Below are 21,744 nucleotides of genomic sequence, written 5' to 3' on the forward strand. Positions count from 1 at the left end.
TCATAGATGTAAGTGTTAAAAAGGAAGAGGCCAGGACAGAGCCCTGAGGGACGCCGTTCCTGAGTCGACGTAGTCTACTTCGTCGGCCGCTACCGGTGGAAAGGGTAAAGCTGCGGTTTTGCACAAGTTCCATAATCATATGGACCATGTGCCTGTCAGGAAGGAGGCAGAGTAGTTTGCAGGTAAGGCCGCTGTGCCATACAGTGTCGTAGGCAGCCGTGAGATCGACAAACACGGCGCCAGCCTTCTTTTTTGCCGAGAAGCTGTCATCGATGTCTTGGGTCATCAGAGTAACCTGGTCTACGGTTGATCTTCCGTGGCGAAAGCCGGCTTGTTCCCGAGGGAGCTGAGGGTCTATTATCGGTTCGACACGGGCGTAGATAAGTCTCTCGAGTATCTTGAAGGGGATACAGAGCAGAGAGATTGGGCGGTAGCTCTTCGGATCCCCTGGGGGCTTCTTCGGCTTTGGGACTGCAACCACTAGGGCTCTTCAAATTCTTGGGATGCGCAGGTGCGCAAGCAGCAGGAAAGGAAGTCTTTTAACCAGGACCTCATAGAGGGGGCAGCTTGGAGTATTAGTTCTGGGCATAGGTGGTCAAGGCCCGGAGATTTGCCTGGCTTTAGGTGCTGGAGGGCGGAGGCAAATTCTTCTGGGGTAAACTCACCAGAGATGTTGCCCTCGACAGGTGTTGGGACCTTCCAGAGGTCCGTCATTTCCTTGAGGACGGACTTGTCTGATTCACGGTCTCTCGTTCTGTGCACTCCATTTTTCACAAGTTGTGAGGCGATGGCATTTGCTGAAATGGGGCATTGGCGACGAGAGGTACGTGATCTGCCAGTGAGGTTGTTGAGTGTACTCCATGCTGTGCGGCTGGAGTGCGTGAAGTCGATTGAGTTTATGGCTTCTGTCCAGCGCTTCTTCCTCTTTGAATCCAATCTTGCCAGAAAGGCTGTTGCTGAGTTGGTGGTGGCGGTGCCTTGGGAGGAACGGAGGAAGTCGTGGTAGAGCCTGTCGCACTCCACATCCCAGCAAGGTATGTAGTTTTTCCGTCGACCTCGCGGGATGGAGTCTTTTGCCGCAGATATGATTGCATCACAGAAGTCCTGGTAGGCTTCATCCACTATGATGGTGTGTTGGGAATGGGGATGGGAGGTACTGCGTAGCTTCGTTTGTGAGGAAGCTGTAGTATTTCCAATCGGCCTTTCTGAAGTTCCATCGCTTGACAGGCTTGCTCGGAATAGGTGTGGCAAGCAAGGGGGTCGTGATTAGCAAGGGTCGGTGTTGAGACCTTGGGAACTTCTCTAGCACACGTCTGTCCGGCTGGCGATCATCGGGGTCATCACTTGCGAAAGCCAGGTCTGGGTTCGTGCCAGTGTTCCAACGACCGGAGTGGAAGCTCGGTGCGCCCTTAGGATCGTATAAGAGGGCGAGGTTGCTGTTGGTTGCCCAAGCGGCCAGACTTTCTCCGTCGTTGTTGATGGAGTTGTAGGTGTAGCCCCAGTCAGTGTGGTGCAGTTAAAATCTCCAGCGTAGAGGCTGGGGTGGGGGAACACTGGGATGGTTGTTGATGTTATCCGCGAAGGTGGGGGCTTGTAGACATTGACGATGTTGTAGCCTGCTACATCTACACAAAGCCACTCGATCTCCGATTGAGCTTGGGATTGGTCAACCAAGGACCAGCTCAGCCGGTCATGGACAAACGTGACGAGGCCGTGTTTCATGCTGCAGGTTGCGCCTGCGAGTGTGAAGTTGGTTATTACCAACTTATCCACAGATGTACAGTGAGTCTCCTGGAGGAGGATGATGAGGGCTTGATGCTTGGTGGTCAGGTGCTCGATGATGTCGAGCTTGCTGGCCGTGATGCCCTCGGTGTTCAGCTGCAGTATGGTGGATCGTCGGTACTTTTCGACAGTGCGAGCACTGCCGTGCCCTGAAAAGGGCATTGCTGTTTTTTTGCAACTAACTTTAGACAGAAAGAAACGTTTGTTACTGTATTTCTTTTTCACAATATCATTTCTTTTGCATTCTGACAAAGAAAAATAAATTGAATTGAATTGTTTACAACTACAACGTTTACAACAACATAATGACAGTAAAATTCATAAATTAGATGATCAGAAAATGAAATCTTATATCATAAGCGAAACGATGGGAAAAATTGATCAACAATTAAATCTGAATTTTTGTGATGAACGGATGATCTTCTTCGTCGTATGAGCTGTTCTTCTGGACTATATGTTTGGGCATGATGTCATCAGCCACTCGACAGTCTCGTCATCCAGGGCCTTCAGTCCAAGCGCTCCATGTGGTGGTTGATGGATTGGGCAGTCATGGACGACATGATCTACTGTCTGGTCTGTGGCGCCACACTCGCATCCCGGTGAGGGAGCCAGGCCCCATTTGCACATGTCTGAACGAAAGCGACCGACGCCGGTTCGTAGGCGGTTAAGCCGGACCCACGCAAGTCTTGCGAGGGACATTCCCGGAGGGTGGGGATCGACGTCGGGTAGGAAATCACGGAGTCGGGAGGTGTTGTTTTGCCACTCCATGTTCCATGTGTAGTTCGTCCAGTGTGCCGCACTTATTCCAAGATCTTCAACGGATGATGAATGATCAAGAAGCACGTGTTGTTGGCTTTACACAATCATGCTTCTCTTTCACGCTAGTCAAGAAATACCACTTGGTGGGATGATAAGAAGAAGAAGTTCTTTTACTTTGCATCATCAGCACATGCGAAAAAAAAAACAATACAAGATTACAATGTGAGCTAGATTGTTTGCTGATGATGATGGGAGTGACAGAAGGACCGAATTGGTCATCAAGTCTGCCACACCCGTGTGGTGTCATGGCTTATTTGAAATCGAACGGTGTCGAAGTTGAACGCAAATATTGATTGATTGATTGATTGATTGATTTGATTGATTGATAGATATATAAAAAGCAATACACATATACACATATACAACATAAAAAGCAATACACATACGAAATTTAACAGTGCAATATAAAAAAACAGGAATACTAGAAATAATGCAAAAATACAAAATGGCATATACAATATACATACAACACACAACACAGCATACTGGTAAGACAAAAGCGAATATACAGTAATTAGCGAGATACGGTGAGAATAAGTAGAAGCAGTTTGATGGTACTATAGGCTACCAGTTACTTATACTCAGACACAAGGCCTATAAGAGGGGGGTACGGAGGGTACGGCGTACCCTTGAGGGCCCAGGCCTGTGTTTGTTGGGGGGCCCGAAATTGTGGTTTTATAGTTTACGCGCAAAAATGTTTGGTTAAAACAATCCTAAACGACTGATTTCAAGCATAAAAGTTGTTATTCTTTAGTCCTGGAGGGCCCGTAATCTAGCAAAAGGGCCCAGAAAGGTAATCGAGTGCTTTGCCAGCAAATTAGGATCTCAAAGTGGTAATTTAATGCTTTACGTGCAAAAATATTTTGTTAAAAGCACCCTAAATTAAATCATAAAAGTTTGTTATTCTCCTGTCCGGGGGGGAAAGGCATATGGTAGCAAAAGTAGGTTTGAGAAAATCGCGGGCAAAAAGCCCGGGTGTTTTTTTTGTGCTTTTTAAAAACTATTTGACCATAGGTAGTTTCACGCTTATTTCACTTCAAAATGAATTTCGGAGTTAGAGCAGGAGCCGGAGAATACTTTCGGAGCAGGACCAGAGCCGGAGTAAAAAAGTGACTTCTCTCGTTTACTTCTGCTAGTGCTGGGCATGTGGTGAATGCAAAAGTTAATGAAGAAAGGTTAGCATTGGTCAGATGATTAACTTGATTATGTTTTAGCAAGATGTTATGTTTGAGCCTCGGTAGAGAGCTTGGCTTGTACCAGATACATATAACACTCAGTAACGTTAACGGATTTAACATTAAACACACAAAAATAACATGAAAAAACTACTAAATCCAACCTTTTCGACACCACATAGTGTCCTCTTCAGATATAATTACAGTATAATCTACATCTAAGAGAAATAAAAAATGAATTTAAAAATTTTACATTAAAGATGTAGAAGTAGGCTACAAGCGACACCTCTCAACAGCACCATCAACAACTGACGCACGAATTCAATGCAGGATACACAAATTGGTGATGGACAGATCACATGATATGCACAACACAAAATAATAGTTTTATTGCAGCCTGATACTATTATTGCGCACAGATGTTCAATTCTGCAGTAAAATATTGTGTGGTGTGCAATACTCCTAAGCAAACATCACACTTTTTGCCCAAGACAAAGGGGGCCCGGAGTGAGAGGAGAGGCCCGGAATGACTCTTCGTACCCCTAGTGAAAATTTTTCTCAGAGGCCCTGCTCAGACATTAAGTGCAGTTTTAATTTTTTAGAAAACATACTAATTGTTTGAACTTTTCTCAGCTTTTTTGGTAATTTGTTCCAAGTGATAAGAGTAAACAGTCTTTAAAGTGCCCCTGACAGGTTGGATCCAAGTATAGTAACTTTTTAAAGCATTTCCTAGCGCAGAATTATACTTAGCGAACTTTTTAATTTTAACCTTGTAGCTCGACTGGTTAGGGCGTAATTTATACCAAACGACTGTTCCGCAGCGCCACCACAGGCGAAACTCATATTTCACTGCTCTGGGACGACTTTGGTGGTATTACGTCATCCTAAGTGGGCGTCGTTAACGACGGATGAAACAAACGCTTTCTAGATGTAATTGGTGGATCACAGTTTGGTCGCATTTGGTACAAGCGGTTGCTTTTTTCAAAGATTTATTGTTTTTGCAGTTTAATAAAACTGTACTGAATACATTCCTACAAAACCTAAAATATACTTAAAGTAAAAAATGAAGAAATTTACGAATCATCATTCATATTTAATTCATCATCACTATTCAAAAATAAATAAAAGTTCTCTCTCTCTCTCATAATGTGCCTTCAGTTGGCCATTGAAATCCGGTGTAACGGCCATCTGGATCTAGAAAATTGTTTCGGATTCACCAAACAATGCATGACGGCAGCACAATCCGATTGTTGCTTCCGAGAGCATCAAACTGAAAACTGCAACGTAGTAAGCTTTGCGCAATGCAAGTTGTCAGTGCCAGTTTTAACAAAATCTTAGTTATACAGTTACGTACATAGCAGAGTCTATACATGTAAAAGCTTACTTTACCTATGCAAGGGTACGTTTTTGAAAACGTTGTTGTTTAGAAGTGCTGGAATCATCATCAGCAACTGGTTGCATCTTTAGGCTACTTTTATAGATAGTATGGCAGATTTTTTCAAAGTGTAAAGTTCGCTCAAGCCCATTTTTACTTCAGTGGTATTAACAAAATCATCTTTATTGAAGTGAAGAGAACATAATACGATTAGTTTTGTATGGCCCATCCCACTTTCGAACACTTGAAGAAAACTTTGACCATTTTCTTCTTAGCACACCTTGTTTTGTGGGAAAGCGTGAAAAGAAAGCACACGGTCTTTGTCACTGACACTGTCACAAAAACAGCAATTTGTAGGCATTGCCTCAACTATAAATTAAAGGTAGGCTACTGTTTGGGAGATACTATTGTTACACTGCAAATGGCTATAGCCAGATTAGGACAAATAAAAAAGTATCAAAATTGTAGCCCTATGAAACTGCAATTTTAATGGAATTGAGATGCTGTTTGATAAAAATAAACTCAAGCTATTTGATCGAAACCTAATAGTAATAATAAGTTCACTTTTTCATTTCGGTAATTCTTAATTTGCACATGCTTTAGACCTACAGAGCCCCACACATTCACGTTTTGCAGTAGCCGTACTATACTTTACCAAGTCACCACAGAGAAAGAATGTATCCTTCCCGCTTACTGTGACGTCACAGCGTTGTTGCCGTTTTTATTTTTGTAATTGACTGATTGCCAGATTTGCCGAAAGTGAACGAAAGTTTGCAAGCGTGTAACTTAGTAGCCTGTTGATATTTTTTACGATTTACCGGTCAGGAAAGTTTGTTAGTGTCATCTCTTTGGTATCTTAGGTAAATTTACCGAATTTATTTACCTGTCAGAGGCACTTTAAACAGAGGTCATATTTTCGAACTACTTGCCTGTCTACCGCAATACCATCCTAAAATTAAGGAGCGCATTGATCGGCTACCGCAAAATGCAAAGATGGCCTACTTAGTTCGGGTATTCAAACCGATTTGCTCGATTCTTTGAACAATGTTATATTAAGGAAGAAGTTCATGTCGTTCAGTAGGCTATTAAACTTACACGATTTTGGTAGATGAAATAAAAGATGTTTTCAAAAAAGAATTGTTGGATGCGTCTTTGCGCTGTCTTTTGGATGGAGTTATACGAGAACCTACCGTTGGATAGTTGAGCTCATAGAAATCCTAAAAGAATAGAAGCGTCATTCGCATTGACGCTTTCGCATTGACGTCATTCGCATTGACGCTCCACACACCACGATGGCACCGCTCGAGTGCGCTCGCCGCCATTTTTGTTAGCACAACCAATTGTGAAAGCCTATTCAACTACGTGCTAATGAATGGTAAACTTTTCATTTAAAACTGACCAAAGTTGTGGCTAAAACCTTTAAAAATAACTTTTGTGATAGCATAGAGTGTGACAAGTGGTTCAGAGCGTCGTTTTTATGGCGACCCGTTGCTCGATAGGTCGCGGGTTCAACTCTCAACCAGGTCATGTTGTTGCGTCCTTGGGAAAGGCGCTTAGCGATAATTTCCTCTGCTTGGTGGATTCTGACAAGCAGCAAACTCTTCAAAGACAATCACTTGTTGAAGAAAACAAATTCCTTTGCCTGATTAACCAATAAAAGCCTTTTTTTTAGTTAGAGACTCTGTGATTGCCATTCCTGTACCTTTCAATTTTGTTTATTATTTCATTATCTTCACAACGGTGAAGAAACTATAGGCTATACATGGTTTTTCATATCACATACAAAATGAATGATGTATAATTTCTTACAGATGCATTGTTTACATACTGGTATATGAACATTTAGTAATGAACCAAGTACAGTAATTACTCACAACTGTGGGCTTATGCTGGAATAACACAACTAGATAATTACACTCTCCAATTCCAACGTCAGAGACAGACTTTTACCAAGTAAATCCGATATTTTACACTGTGCATGTATGTGCAAACGCTGTGTGGAATAAGCACAACTTAAAACAATATTTTCCATTTAGGATGAACTATTCTAGAAACTGGGTTAAGAGAAATATCCTAAAATACCCCTTTATTACAGAAATATACTTTAGACAGCATATCTGCAAACGCATAGCATTATTAGATACTTATATTGTTTAAATATGATTCCATTTATTGCCAAAGATCAGAGTTGGCGTTTTACATGTGATTTAAGTAGCATAAGCTTTCCAGAGAAAATTGAACAATAAAAATAAACCACTCTCCTATTTTACTGGTGCTTAAAGAGGACTAGTTTTGACAACTGTTTTCGAACAAGTGGTCCGCTCAGCTTCTCATTCATCCTACGGGCAAGATGGTGCATACGTATCTTCACGTGAGAAGAGGCTACACGCTTAATGAGGATGAACACATGATTTTTCTCTGGTTCACAGTCAAACATATGGTCAGAAAGACAATCAAAGATAGACTTATTACCAATCTCTCCAAAACAGCGTAGGAAATCGCATGTGTGAGTCCGGGTGCCTGTGGAAGATCGCCTCCTGTTATGTTCAGCAATCGTTGGAAGCATTTCTCTGCAGTTTCACACACTTTCACGACATCTGGAGTAGGTCTGACTAAACCACCTCTGTTCTTCTTTTCTAGGAAACTGCCATCGATAACCTCTCCAGTGGTCAAGGCAGTGAGACATTCCTCACAAGACACATACTTCCTAGTCATCTTTACAACATACCCAGAGATGTATCCAATTGCGGCGCATTTGTATGTTGAGAGAGCAGTTACATTGGGCATGTCAGAGTAGTCATGATCAATCCTTGCTGGACTCCGTGACGACAGGTCATATTTCCTCACCAAGAGTATGTCTTCATATTGATAGGGAACATTTGAACTTGCAGAACTCGAAACGTGTAGAATGCTAGTTCTGTCGTGAGCTGAACAATTTCCTCCTATGCCCTGGATTTCGTGCCTCACAAGCATTTTTCTGTATGATGTTGAGAATTCCCGAGCTGTGGGATTGTTGTTACTCCCCAAGGAAGACCGCATGGCACAGAAAAAGAGTTCAAGATGATCCTGACTCATTTTGTAAGTAAGAAGATATTTTAGCTTGGGATGTTCTCCAGCAACAAGCCTATTGTACATATTCTCACAACTCTTGATCCCCGTCAAGAAGCCAATGATAGGAGTCTTCTTCGGAGTGCTGGACATGTTCCTGTCCCCGACATCTGTTAGTGAGGCAATATATCTGAAGGCTTCTGTCAGAAATGGGTGCCAGAATTCATACCTTGCTGGCCTAAGGGGTGCCTTGTATCCGCGAGCTCTTGGATTGCGTGTGTTTAAGAGATCAAATAACCGGTCTATTGTTCGGATGAACTTTATTGTTGCAGCGCTACCCTTAAATTGAGGAAGGCCTTGTTCTGCTAAGTAATCGATTGCATATGCAACACTGGTGCTCAGAGTCTGTGCAGCCAGATTTACTTTCATCTTTTGTTTCGTCCACTCAATGTGAGCCCTTTTGACTTTATTTCCCAAGCGCAGTCCCTCTTCCTCCTGAAGTTTGTGCAACTCTGTGATGTACTGCCACTTTATTGCATTGCCTTCTCCATCTTTGATAATGCGTACGAAGCTAGAGTGTTTCGCATTAGCTTCAACATATGACAAATATCCAGGTATACATGCACTTTATGATCTGGATTCTGAGGATGACCAAATGATGGGGTAAGTTCAGGGACTGTCATCTCTGCTCCTAGCGTCTCCAGCGTACTGAAGTGGCAGGAAGGATCATCACAGGTTATAGATTGGATCCATATGCCGATATCTGAGAGCTTGCTGAGACACCGCTGTACCAAATTTGCTCTTTCATTTCCTGTCATGCCTTTGATGAGAAAATATCCAACCGGTATCTTCCATGATGCATTCAGAGGTACCACCATGAACACAAGTGCTTCTGAAGCGATTGGATTGGAGTCATCGCAACAACCTGTGCCCATATCCACATACCCTTGGAACCTCTTCCCATCCCACTGGAAATGTTTCTTAATAGCCATCTCGTCCATCATGAGAGCGCACACTAGTTCCTGACCTCTATCTTTTGCCTCCTTAGCTTGTGCTTGTAATGAAGTTAATGCCTCTGCTGTAAACCCTGGCTGACCATCGACTGTGCTGTACCACTTTCGAATGACAGATGGGTGGGGAAGTTGTAAATCAAATGTCTTTCGAACAAAACGATATGCCTTGGCTGAACAGAAGTTCAGCGTCAAAGCAAAGGCACGGAGAGCAGGTGGATACTTTTCCTTGCTTAGGCCATCTTTGTCTTTTGCTTTTACCAGGCGCTTCATCAGTGTACTTGGAACGTTGCATGAGGATTGAAGCACTTCCAGTCCAGTCTCCGACAACATATGTTTCTCTTTCAGTGATTTGGCAACGGTCTCTAAGGTGTCTACCTTTTTACGAATTCTGCATGTCCTTTTTTGTGAGTTTTTCAGCCGCTTTTGTAGGGACCTAGCTGTGTCGTGCATCTTGTCCAGTTTTCTTTTCATACTTCTTGGACTCTAAGAAATGAAGTATGTGTGATCGTGCTGCTTGACTGGAGTTGTTGGCACAGATGGTTTGTCAAACGTAGCCTACCAGCCATCGGAATTGGTGTAGTCTCTGTAGTCTTTTTAACTATTTTATCTTAATAATGAGCTGCCATATTGTGCATTTGTTCTGCAATCTATAAGCTACTTAATATCGTTGCTGCGAACACTTTATTTCTGTATAAAACCTGTAAATAGTCCTTGTTTTGATAGTCCCTTACGTAATTACAATATGTGTGTGTGTATTAGTTTGTTTTTGTGATGTTGTTGGGTTCAGTCGTGTTCTCATTGCTTTAAGAATTGGCGCTCCAGTTGTTTCAGGAACGAGGAGGCGACTGATTCTTAACTTATTCATCTTCTTGTTTTAATGTATCAGGTTTGGTGGCCGTGCTTAACTATATTTATCGATGCATATACCGCAATATTAGATCCTTTTTTGCACGTCTTAAACCATTATGGTTTGGCCATCTTTTCCTTTTGTTGGTTTTGTTACTGTATTTCTTTTTCACAATATCATTTATTTTGTATTCTGACAATGAAAAATAAATTGAATTGAATTGTGTATTTACTGTGATTGTTATTTAGACCTACATCACCTAGCTTGAGGTGGCTGCTGACTAGATGACCGCTTGGTCTTTTCGCAGTCTCCTCGTCATATGACACACAGCAGATTATTGCATATTTTGTATTCTTTTCATGTTTGTGTTTGTGACAAATAAATATACTGATTGATTGATAGCAAAGTCGATTTATGATTTAATTGAATTAATGCTGCATTTGGATCACTGCAATGGTAAATGTTATTGTCTCTTGTTACGTATGAATACACATTGTTGCGTTGGGAACACAAGCTTTATAATTTTTCTCAGAAATTCAGCCAGTTATAAGATAAATAAATAGTTAAGTTTAGTAGGATTAAGGTTGTTATGAGATAAATTGCCATGGCTGACCCGAGCAGTGCTTGCACAGACGGGGATCCTGACTGTGATGGGTCGTCGTCTAACTTAGTGGCAAGTAGCATTAATAGGCTCTTTACTGGGGACTTTTCAAGCCTGAATGACGATTTTCTGATCGCTAGTTTATTTTTGGGCTTGTGCATGTTGTCTTGGTGAGTTTATAAACCAACAATTTAGTGCAATCATCTTCATATATAAACTTAAATAAGATGTTTCCAACCGTGCAATCGCAGTTGATTGATTTTCGCTTATCAAAACCGCCAGCAAAATTGCCAAAAACTTTTACTAACATTTTTGAACAGGCAGCTGGTCTACTATTTGTTGGGAAAATTTAACAACAAAACACCTAGTTGTCCCTCTAGTGGTCACTTCCAATACAGAAGTAGAAGAAGAACGGAAGGGGGACTGCCCATGCGTGAACACCACCACCGAGCTGATGCACAGAATGTTTCTGAGGAAGCAAGGGAAACCGATATAAGGTAAGAAGAAGCACAACCATAATTTCTTCAAAGATACATTGCACGAGTTTTTGATGCGATAAGTTTAGGAAAGAATAATTTATTGTATTAACTATTATAAACAGATGATTGGCAAAGTACATAGCTGAAATAGCCTATAATTCAGCTTTTACCGGTTTTTTTCTACATTGTGTTAATAGCCACCGATTGATTAATTCTCCAATAACAAAGCTATACAGAGAAAAGTCCAATATGCACTGTGTGTAGTAAGCTGGGCTACAAAGGAAATTGGTTTGGGTTCTATATCACAGTACCATGTAATTTTACCTGTCTTATAGACCCACTTTACTATTAAACATTTGTGGTATCGAGTATCGACCAGTAACGACTCGTGGCTATGTTTAATTTCGTGGCTGCAAAAACGCAACGGACGATAAGGACTGCTCTCCATTTAGCGGCATCTAAAGGATAGAAGAATTCCCCGCAGCAAGACTTAAACAATCGGAAAGCTTCACTCTGTCAATCTCGGTGACCGGACCTGCGTCAGTGATTCAAAGCCTCTACAAGTATGCGAAACTGCCAGGTTTAAGCTCTGCAAGAAGCTTTCCCAGTCCGAGGATAAAGATTCAATCAATCACTCAAAAACGTTGTGCAAATGGCTTGCTAAATGCTGTTAAAAACTATTTTAAAAAGTATAGATGTGTCTCACTGTGTGTGACATGAACAAATTGTCAGACTGTCTACGGACAGACAATTTGTTGATACTGAAAAGAAGACTGGAGTTTAGGCTAATCTAAACTCTTATGTTGGTAGGCTGGTAGCCCTTTATTTAGGCTACATTTTGATGGTCGGATCGGATCTTGTTTGTCATTGGTCGGATCTTGTTATGAAACAAGCGTTAGATTCAGGAAGTGAAGTTATTACAAACTTGCAAGGTCTGAGCGATTATTTTCCGATCGAACCAGTGATTTTCAACAAATTTGTGACTTAACCAAAGTCGACTTAAAGCGTTGCAGTGAGTTGTATTGAGCGTCATAGCCGCATAAAAACTGGAATAGAGCCACGGTTTGGCCAAGCCTGAATTAAGTATACAGTACAGTATATTTTCAAATCAGATTGCAATTCTTCTGAAATGTGGTTTTTCAGAGCTGCAGGAGACAGTTGGGATCAAGATGAATTTGATCCGGATTATGATGCAAATAATGATATCATGGTGATGCTACTTCAAGAGAATCCAGATGATGAAAATTCGGATGAAGGAGTTAACCCTAGTCCGCCTGATTATGATGAAGACAATAGAGTGTTGCATCGCATCATAATGGTAGGTCATTGATAAAGTTAAATCATATGTATTTGAAGTACATGTAGACAAAAAGCGAAATTATACAATTTTTTTTATTGCTAAATTGTAAGAGTAATTTACAAAAATTGATCCAGTTATCCATAACGGGCATCGATTGTGGATTTGTAAAAAAAAGCGTTTTTGTCAATGAAGTAGGTTAAAGTACACCGCAAAATCACACTGAGAAGAAGTGCATTGATTGGGATGAATAGTTGGAAGAGCAAAGATGTTAACTAAAAAAAAATAAAGGCTCATCAAAAGTGCTGAAGGCTTTTTGTATTTCCAACCGCAACTTAGCATGGATAATAAACAAAACAGACAGATAATTAATAGATCGACGCTTTCGAATTATGTTGTTGGAGAAGAATGCTGCGTATTCTTTGGACAAAAAAAACAAACAAATAAACAGATTTCGAACCAAATTAAATCGGAAATATCCCAAGAAGCCACAATGGTCAAGTAGAAGCATTCATATTTTGGCCACATAATAAAAAAGAAAGTCACTGAAAATATGTTATGTTTGGTTTAGTCAATAAAAAAGAGGAAAAGGCCGTCCCAAAAGATAGATGGATGGATACAATCATGAATAACGGTGCGATAACCATGGAAGAGCTGAAGGAGGTTTCGAGGAATCGAGCGCTGTATAGGGAGATTGATTGAATCTTTATTCTCGGACTGGGAAAGCTTCTTGCAGAGCTTAAACCTGGCAGTTTCGCATACTTGTAGAGGCTTTGAATCACTGACGCAGGGCCGGTCACCGAGATTGACAGAGTGAAGTTTCCGATTGTTGAAGTCTTGTTACCGGGGAATCATTCCATCCATTAGATCATGCCGCTGAATGGAGAGCAGTCCTTAACGTGCGTTGCTCAAGCGCACGCCCTGAGAGTCAAACCAGCGCCGCTTGATCTTGAAGCTTCTGCGTTCATGGCCACCTGGAGATGCGGCCTGATTTGTCACATTTTGCAGATTTTGATTACAGCTACTGCTGGTGCTTGACTGACATTTTTTGAGATGTTTTTTACTTTTTGCTGTTTCCTAATGACATAAAACTTTTTTGTTGCCTTGGGGAAGCAGTAGCAAATGAAAAAAAGTAAGTTGAAAAACGCAAAATCAGACTGTTATTGAAAATTAACAGTCTGACTAAAATCTTCGAAATCAAATTTTCTTTGTTTTTCGACAGGTGAGGATGTTAAAACCTATTGTGTCATCTGGGGAAAAGAATAAAGAAAGCGTAAAAATATAATTTTTAGAAAAATTTATTTAAACATTCGCCCAAAGTTAAAAAACCTGGAAATCTCTGCAAAATGTGACAAATCAGGCCGTATCTTTAGGTGGCTATGCTGCGTTCCAGAAGTGACGCGCTAACCAAATTGAGCTATCGGGGTGGAGAAGTCGAAATCGACTGAACGGATAGTGATGTAGGCAAAATGGAAGCATTAGCTGCATGTAACACTTTTTCGTGACTTTGTTTCAGGCACGATCAGACGACGAAGCGAGAATATTGGCCCTTGGAAATGATAATAACGCGAGACAGTCTTCAACAACCCCACCTTCCAACCAGGTATAGAATGCATATTAGAAAGACATACGACTACTAAGAGATTTAAAGCAAAGGTTTTTATTGCGGTGATCGTTTTTTCTTACGTTTTATTTATTTTTTGTACTATTTGCACAAGAGATGGGAGTGCAGGAAGGGTGCTCGCTTCCAATCTACAAAAAACGTTGCAAAGTTGACCAATGTCTTAACAACCACAATGACCACAACAAACTTGACCAATCTTACCAGCTTAGGAACTTTGCATATTTTTTGTCCAAACTAATTACATGGTCTCGAGGCAGGCTACATTTTTGTCCTAGAATAGGTGAATTATTTTATTGTGTAATTCTGTTGTGGAGTTTTGTCGATAGCTGACCTATAAAAGGTGAGTCCCATACTTGATCCAAGCATCGGGAGATGTGAAGATAAGGTTCTCATTATGCTAAGCCTTCGGCACTAAGGAGAGTAGGGTGGCCAGTTCCTTTCTCTCGGCCGCCTTTACTTCAGCAACTACGCCCACCCAATTTATTACACCCTGGGTAGAAGTGAGCGTTGTTTGTTAACAATCAGCATAAGCCGGGAGTCGAACCAGGAGTTGCATGATTGGAAAGCGAACGTCTCATCCGCTGCGCCATCCCACCGCCCACTAACCAGGGTTGCATTCCTGAGGGGGGCTCGGGGGGCTCAGCCCCCCGAAAAACGAAAAGGCTTGATGTAGGGGGGGTTCAGGGGGGCTCGTTCAAGCTTTCATTTTTCAGCTTTTCTGGCTGAACAACAACTTCTCGACTGAACAAGTAACACTTTAACAGCTTTCTCACAACAGAACTGCAAAAAAACACGAACATAAATTGATAGCAATCGCCAATTGTCACTTTTGTCAGAAACTCTCCAGACTGGGAATATCAACTTCGTAGTAGCTAATCGTCATGTCAAATGGACTGTTAATTCTCTACTTCAAATAAAAAAAGCTATTCAAGAAGGAAAGTATTCGTTTGATGAAGTTGTTAACTTGAGTCCCGGAAGTACAAAAAACTACTCCTTTAAAGGCACAACATTGGACCAGTTCAAAGCTCGACGTAGAGACTAGCCTACCCTTCTTTTGATCGTAATTAGTTTATTCAAGCTTTGGTTGAAAACATTGGAAGCAGGATGGTGGACACCAACAATGAAAATTCTGTCAAGAGCTTGGAAATTATTGTACCAGAGTTATGGCTTGCTGCAGTCGAAGTTCCATGGCAAGAAGGGGAGCAGAGATTACGAAAAATAGAGGAGAGATTTCATGTCATCACTCCTATTTCCGATTTTCGATTGTATGTTGACAATCCTTGTCATATACTAGATACGATAAAGTTGCTCAAGAACGTAGTAGCCTACTAAACATGATTGCTATAAGTTCTGCTGAAGCCGAACGTGGATTTTCACAAATGAACTTGGTCATCACACAGCTACGATCACGGCTGACCATATCACTTGTTTCAGCATTGTTGTTCATCAGCATCAATGGACCACCTCCTCGTTTATGGAATGGCACTGCGGCAACTCAGAAGTGGTTGCAGACTCATCGGTCGGCTGTGGATGTTCAAGTTAAGCATTCTAAGCTGCCCACATTGAATGAACTCAGATCTCCGCAAAAACTGTTTGCTGGCTAAAATCAAGGACTGTCGTGGTGCTTTAAACTTAGCCCATAAAACCAAAGACCTGGCAGACAGGCTGTTTGTTTTGTATAATCTCGTTTGCACCAACTTGGAATATGCTTTTGCTGTAATTGGAGTTTTTTAAACTGTTCGTTAATAACTAAATGAGATTTTAGTGTAACTGTCACATTGGCAGCTTATTGGGTCTTATATAGCAAATCTGCAACCACAAGCGCTCATTTCAAGAATTGCATTTCCTTACTTTCCTATTGCAGTCAATGGTTTTGCAAGTGTGCTTAGGATTGGCTCATACAAATAAGTTTACAATTGAGTTAAGAGATTGGAATTAGCTCATGCAAATCGAGTTTCAAGTGTAGGCCTACGCAGTAAAAAAAAAGCAAAGGAGATTGCAGTGTAGCAACCAAGCCAAATTTCAAACTTATAATTTTATATCGGATTCAACCACGCTTTCACGTTTTGTTGCTTCTACCTTTTTCTGTACTTTAAGCTATGTTTTAGCATGGGTTGTTTTTCGACATGATGTTCAGAAGTAAAAACATACTGAACAGTGTTTCCTTTTAAAAAAGGTAAACATTGTTGGCCAACCTACACCGATTACTTATACATACTTTGTCTATAACAACACAGCTAAGTGTTAGAGCCCCCCCAAAAAAAATTTTAGGAATGCACCCCTGCCACTAACCTATAGTTCCCTTTATTTACGCTATCTTTCTTTGAGAAGCTTGCAACTAGAAATGCATTTATGCGATTCTAGAAAATTCTCTAACTTGTAGACCAAAAGAATGAGTTCTTGTGATGTAACATTTCCTTAATCTCTGAAAGCTTCTGGTCAAGCAAGCCTGTTATAAAAAGCCGCATGATTAGAGTTGTGTAAAACCAATTCTTACAATGTTTTCAACATTTTCTAATTTTTTAGGCTACATTTGTTTTAATTTCGTATCATACATGAAATACATTCTTAACGAATGTATTTCATGTAATTTCATGTAATCATCATTGAAATCATCATTGTAATCATTGTAATTTCATGTAATCATTGTAATCATGTATCATTGTAATCATCATCGTCATCATTGTAATTTCATGTAATCATCATTGATTTTGGGAACATGGTATTTGGTTTTGCAATGCGATAAGAATATTGATCTTCAATTTAGGATCAGCAAAAAGCAGTAGGGTTGCGCGTTAGGGTACAGGGGGACACATACCCCCACAATTGGTTTGAAGTTACTGTAATTTTTTTTATTATTATTTGAAAAAAATGTTTTCATAACTTTGCTTAAACATTTTTTGAATAATGAAGTACAAATTATTAGGAAGTGGGATGTAGGGAGTCACTGGTCACTTCATCATCATCCATTCGGGCGTATCCGGATATCATTAACATAGTTTCTCAAAACATTTCTTTCCATCATCAAATTGGACAGTTCATGCTCCTGCACTTCAGTGTCATGTGTTAACTGATGATCAAATAAGTTGTATTTTTAGGTTTGTTGTAATGTCCGATATCCTTATCGATAATGTCTGTCGGGGTACTAAATTGTGGAGTGAATTAGATGAATGTATGAAAAGCAAACACCTTGCTTTGTTTAAAAAACTTTATAAAATTACCTTGTTAAATTCTTATTAAACATACTTGTTTAGTTAAATTATTTTATCTACATGTAACCTCGTATTTGAAGCCTTTACAAATTGTTTCACCTAACGGATCATCAGAAGGTCTGCAAAAAACATGTAAACAGTAAAGAATCGATAATTCTGAAAAGATATTAAATATTACAACTGTAAATTAATCTGCCAAAAAAAACTCTAAACCTGTACTTCCTGAGAAGATATTAAATATTACAGCTGTAATTTAATCTGCAAAAAAAACCTCTAAACCTGCATTCCTGAAAAGATATTAAATATTATAACCGTAATCCAATCTGCAGAAAAAAAACTCCAGAATTACTAAGGACAGCCTTCATCCGCCACGATAAAGTATCAATCAATTTGTCCCAATGGAAACCAAGCAACAATGATGGCAACATGTATGACATCACAAAGAAGCAAAATGCTTGTTATGATCGGCTCAACCTGTAGTAATCTGCACAGAATGAATAAAAATTGTTTTTAAACCTGTAAAAATTAAATGAGATTTATAACCTGTAAAAATCAAATGAAATTTAATTTTTTTCAAAATTATAACCTGTAAAAATCCACTTTATCGTGGCGGATGAAGGCTGTCCTTAGTAATTCTGGAGTTTTTTTTCTGCAGATTGGATTACGGTTATAATATTTAATATCTTTTCAGGAATGCAGGTTTAGAGGTTTTTTTTGCAGATTAAATTACAGCTGTAATATTTAATATCTTCTCAGGAAGTACAGGTTTAGAGTTTTTTTTGGCAGATTAATTTACAGTTGTAATATTTAATATCTTTTCAAAATTATCGATTCTTTACTGTTTACATGTTTTTTGCAGACCTTCTGATGATCCGTTAGGTGAAACAATTTGTAAAGGCTTCAGATAGTAATAACTACATTTGATTTAATTCGCTCTGCTTTGCCTTTTTGCTTGGCATTGAGCACTTTTTGTAGTATTAATAGTTTTCATTGTTTTAACCTCGTATTTGTGTACTTTGTGTTCTTACCCGATATGATTCATTATATGCTCATGTTTTCCTAGCTGGTCTTGATTCATTTTCCTACAAAACCTCATATGTTTCATTTCGATTTCGAAGCTACTGTTCAATCATGCTGTTTATTGATTTAGCTAATGTATAACCTGTAATGTCTAACGCTGCAATAAATGATGTCTGATGTCAGGCAGCACCTTGACTGGTTAATCGCAAGGTTGTTCGGTGCTGCCAGACCTTTCTATTGCTATAATTTGATTTGTATGTAATTGTGTTTCTTTTTCTCGACTCGTATTAGAAAGGCAAATAAACAATCATCTCTCTCTCTCTCTTATCAAGATTACTTTATTAGCTGCTGCCCAAGCCTTTGCTTTTCGAGATTTTATATCATTCCATGTGAAATCAATCTAGGAACCTATGTATTTAAAGCTATAACTTTTTTGATGTCGGTCCCTTTTAGATGGAGGATGGTGCCATCTTGACTGTGAGATATATAAGTTAATCTGCTTTAGTTGCATTTCATTTTTTGAATAATGAAGCATCAAAGTATCAGGAGGTGAGGGTAGGGGGTCACTGGTCACTTAAGTTATTATGCATTTCTTCTGTTTTGAAAACTTGAATGCAAGTTAAAGGAATAGGATTGAAATTCCAAGAACACGTCATTAATGGAATTGATACAGTCATAGTTCGATAACCCGAAGCCCTGTAACTCGAAACTCTTTTTTATCTCGAAGGAGGTCGGCTGGTCCTTGCAAAACGCCTATCCAATATATATAGAAAACCATCCCTACCTCGAAGCTCTATGACTCGAAGCTTTGTTTAACTCGAAACGTTTTTGGTGCCTTAGGACACATGCGGCGCTCTCTATCTCAAAATTACTACAAAACATCAATGATTTATTGATTTTGAGCATTTCACATCCTTGATATGGTTTGAAAGTCAGTTGGAGCGAAAGCTAACTGGCTAAGTAATATTCCTTCAAATATGCCAATTGCATTGATATGACATCTGACATTGAAGTCGCAACGGTCACATCTGATGAAGAAGATTAACTCACCAGATGTGCTGCAAATGCCGGTGTGACTTTAAACAGGACATACGAAGTCCATGCAACAGCTGACGGCAATGTTGCAACCACTTTCCTTCTGCCGACTGACAGCGATGTTCCTGAAGCAGTAACAGAAAGACACAAGATAGTTGACACTGCTGTAAGTGACGACGGTGATGACGACAAGCCGAAAGCGTGACCTACAGTCCTACACCCACAGCAACGAGATCAATGAATGGATACGAGGCTTTTTGTAAATGCAAGACGACTCTGCTGAAGCTTTTGTCCAATTCAAGAAACAAATACATTGAGGCACTGAGACAAACTGCTGTTGACGACTATTTGCAGGTGTAGGCCTACTAGTGATGCTGTACACTAGGGGAAGGGAAGGTAATTTGATGCATTTTTGCTTGTTAACTGAAAATTGCATGACGCAAACTATTAAATTTATGCTGAAATGAAAGTTTCATTCCTTGCACACTTTTTAACAGCATTTTCACTTTTCTGTTTTTGCTACATTTTTTTAAATTGACTTGTTAAAAACGTCACTCAAATTTATCAATTTACTTTTGCACGGAAGGTAAATTGATGCAGTAAAACTAACACAGAAATCCCCTTTGACAGCAAAGCAATAATTGAAAATTCAATATGTGGTTGGCGTGCTTGAGTATAAAGATGACTGTTGAGATCTATGTGTGCGGCGAAACTTTTTCTGCTGGATGGACATGGGAAGGATGATTGGCTGGAGTTCTTATTCAAGGTTCGGGCCTTACGCTGTTCTCGTTTTATAGAGGGCTGATAGCGTGCAGGCCGACGAAAGTCTATATAATATAATGGCTGTTTTCCAAAGTAGCAGGTCTAGTTAAAGAAGAACAACTTATTTAAATCAACTAGATCACATTATTAAAGCCGCAGAAGGGAATTTAATACACTGTATCAATTTACCTTTTTTCAAAAAATAAAATAAAATTCTGATTTTTGTATGCTTGGATGCACATTGCAAAAAAAGGTAACATGCACTTGAAGCCTTATCAAAGAACTGTTAAATGATGAGTTTGGTTTCATCTTTATGGCTCTTTTCTTCAATTTTTCAGACGATAATAATCATTAGCTGAAAACGTTACAAAAATACTCAAAACACATAATTCCGTTTCATTTCAACGGAAAACAGTTTCCTCTTTTTTGACTGAAAAAAAAAAGAAATGAAATGCAGTGGAATGTTACAACGCAGAAATGGTCATGACGTGCAATATGAACGAGCTTGTATAGAGCAGAAGGTAGACCGTTAAATTACATTTTTATTAGGAAAACAAGGAAAACTTTTTATACGTGTTTTTGAACGTAGAATTCAAAAGTTGAGTGCTTATGGGCCGAAAACTGGACAATATTTGTAATTTTTGGCCTAACAAGAGAATGACATCATCGCACGAAGTTTATAAGAAAGTCGAGGTTGATTGAATGCGTGGCTCAAAGCTAAAGTTGCCTGTTTTTGCTAGGAATTGGGTTTGTTTTGTTTACTGGAGATGGAAAAATTAAAGTTGTTGTGCGTTGTGGTTTTGTTAGTTTTGTTTCAGGTCGAACCAACTTTCATGGAGTAAGTATCATTTATGCTTCACAATTTTCAGCTTTGATGACCACTTTGCATACCTACCATATCATGTTTGTCAAAAAGTATTAGGTTAAGCCTATCGCAATATCATCGTATCACCGTAATAATGTTTAATTTCGGTTTTGTTATCTTTTTTTGTCGGTGCTAAATTAATGTGATTTTATCATCAATTTTCTGCATAAAACTTTTAACCTTAATCGAATTTTGCCTAATCATTAAACTACAATGTCGTGACGGACCTTTACATCTTTTATTTTCCAATCTGATTGACCAAAGAGACTTTCCCTTCCTCTCTTTCTTAGTAGTATCCCTTAAATTCATTATTTTGACTATTTTAGCAACAAACGGACCAACAAGGGAGCGTTGTACAAGACAATCCGACTTCTGACATTGCTGCAGAAAATCCACACCCAAACAACGATGACGCGGGACTGTTGTAGCTCTGGCAGAAACAACTGTCAGTGTGTGATGTCACTTGAATGTTCGTGTTTTGTTAGAATGTAAAAAAATAAATAAAAATAAAAACAGTACTACCCTGCTTGGGCTACATTTTGTAGTTTAAAATTTACTTACATTGCAAAAAATATTTTTTGAGCAGAGCTAACCTAACTTAAATGTGATTCTATCTCGATGCCACAGTGTTTGAACCTCCAAACTCATTTGTGCTTGACGCTGTTCACATGCCTCCACGAAAGAAGCTCAGTCAACGTAACTGATGGGTGTCACGATTTCTTTCTATCTCTTACCAGGAAAAAGACTTGGAAAGATTCAATGACGTAGTTTAATAGGTTATAACCGAAAA

The 21,744-nt window shown here is 39.6% G+C and overlaps 1 protein-coding gene across 1 annotated transcript; it reads left to right on the forward strand.

Annotated features, from left to right (window-relative positions):
- Window positions 1–10,615: 10,615 nt before the first annotated feature.
- LOC145783480 (uncharacterized) lies at window positions 10,616–21,472 on the forward strand. The gene is made up of 5 exons (XM_082595365.1): window positions 10,616–10,830; window positions 10,981–11,157; window positions 12,283–12,457; window positions 13,953–14,039; window positions 21,281–21,472. Exons 1-5 carry the CDS (start codon window positions 10,664–10,666, stop codon window positions 21,380–21,382), a joined length of 708 nt encoding a protein of 235 aa, XP_082451491.1. The 5' UTR covers window positions 10,616–10,663; the 3' UTR covers window positions 21,383–21,472.
- The last annotated feature ends 272 nt before the right edge of the window (window positions 21,473–21,744 follow it).

The sequence above is a fragment of the Aplidium turbinatum genome, chromosome 14 (assembly GCF_918807975.1).
Source record: "Aplidium turbinatum chromosome 14, kaAplTurb1.1, whole genome shotgun sequence".
In the NCBI taxonomy this organism is placed as follows: Eukaryota; Metazoa; Chordata; class Ascidiacea; order Aplousobranchia; family Polyclinidae; genus Aplidium; species Aplidium turbinatum.

Excerpts from the sequence above, each read along its gene's own strand:
- LOC145783480 (XM_082595365.1), top strand. The coding sequence starts at position 10,664 with ATGGCTGACCCGAGCAGTGCTTGCACAGACGGGGATCCTGACTGTGAT. Across the intron at positions 12,458-13,952 it reads TGTTGCATCGCATCATAATG|GCACGATCAGACGACGAAGC; the intron begins GTAGGTCATTGA and ends ACTTTGTTTCAG. Across the intron at positions 14,040-21,280 it reads CAACCCCACCTTCCAACCAG|CAACAAACGGACCAACAAGG; the intron begins GTATAGAATGCA and ends TGACTATTTTAG.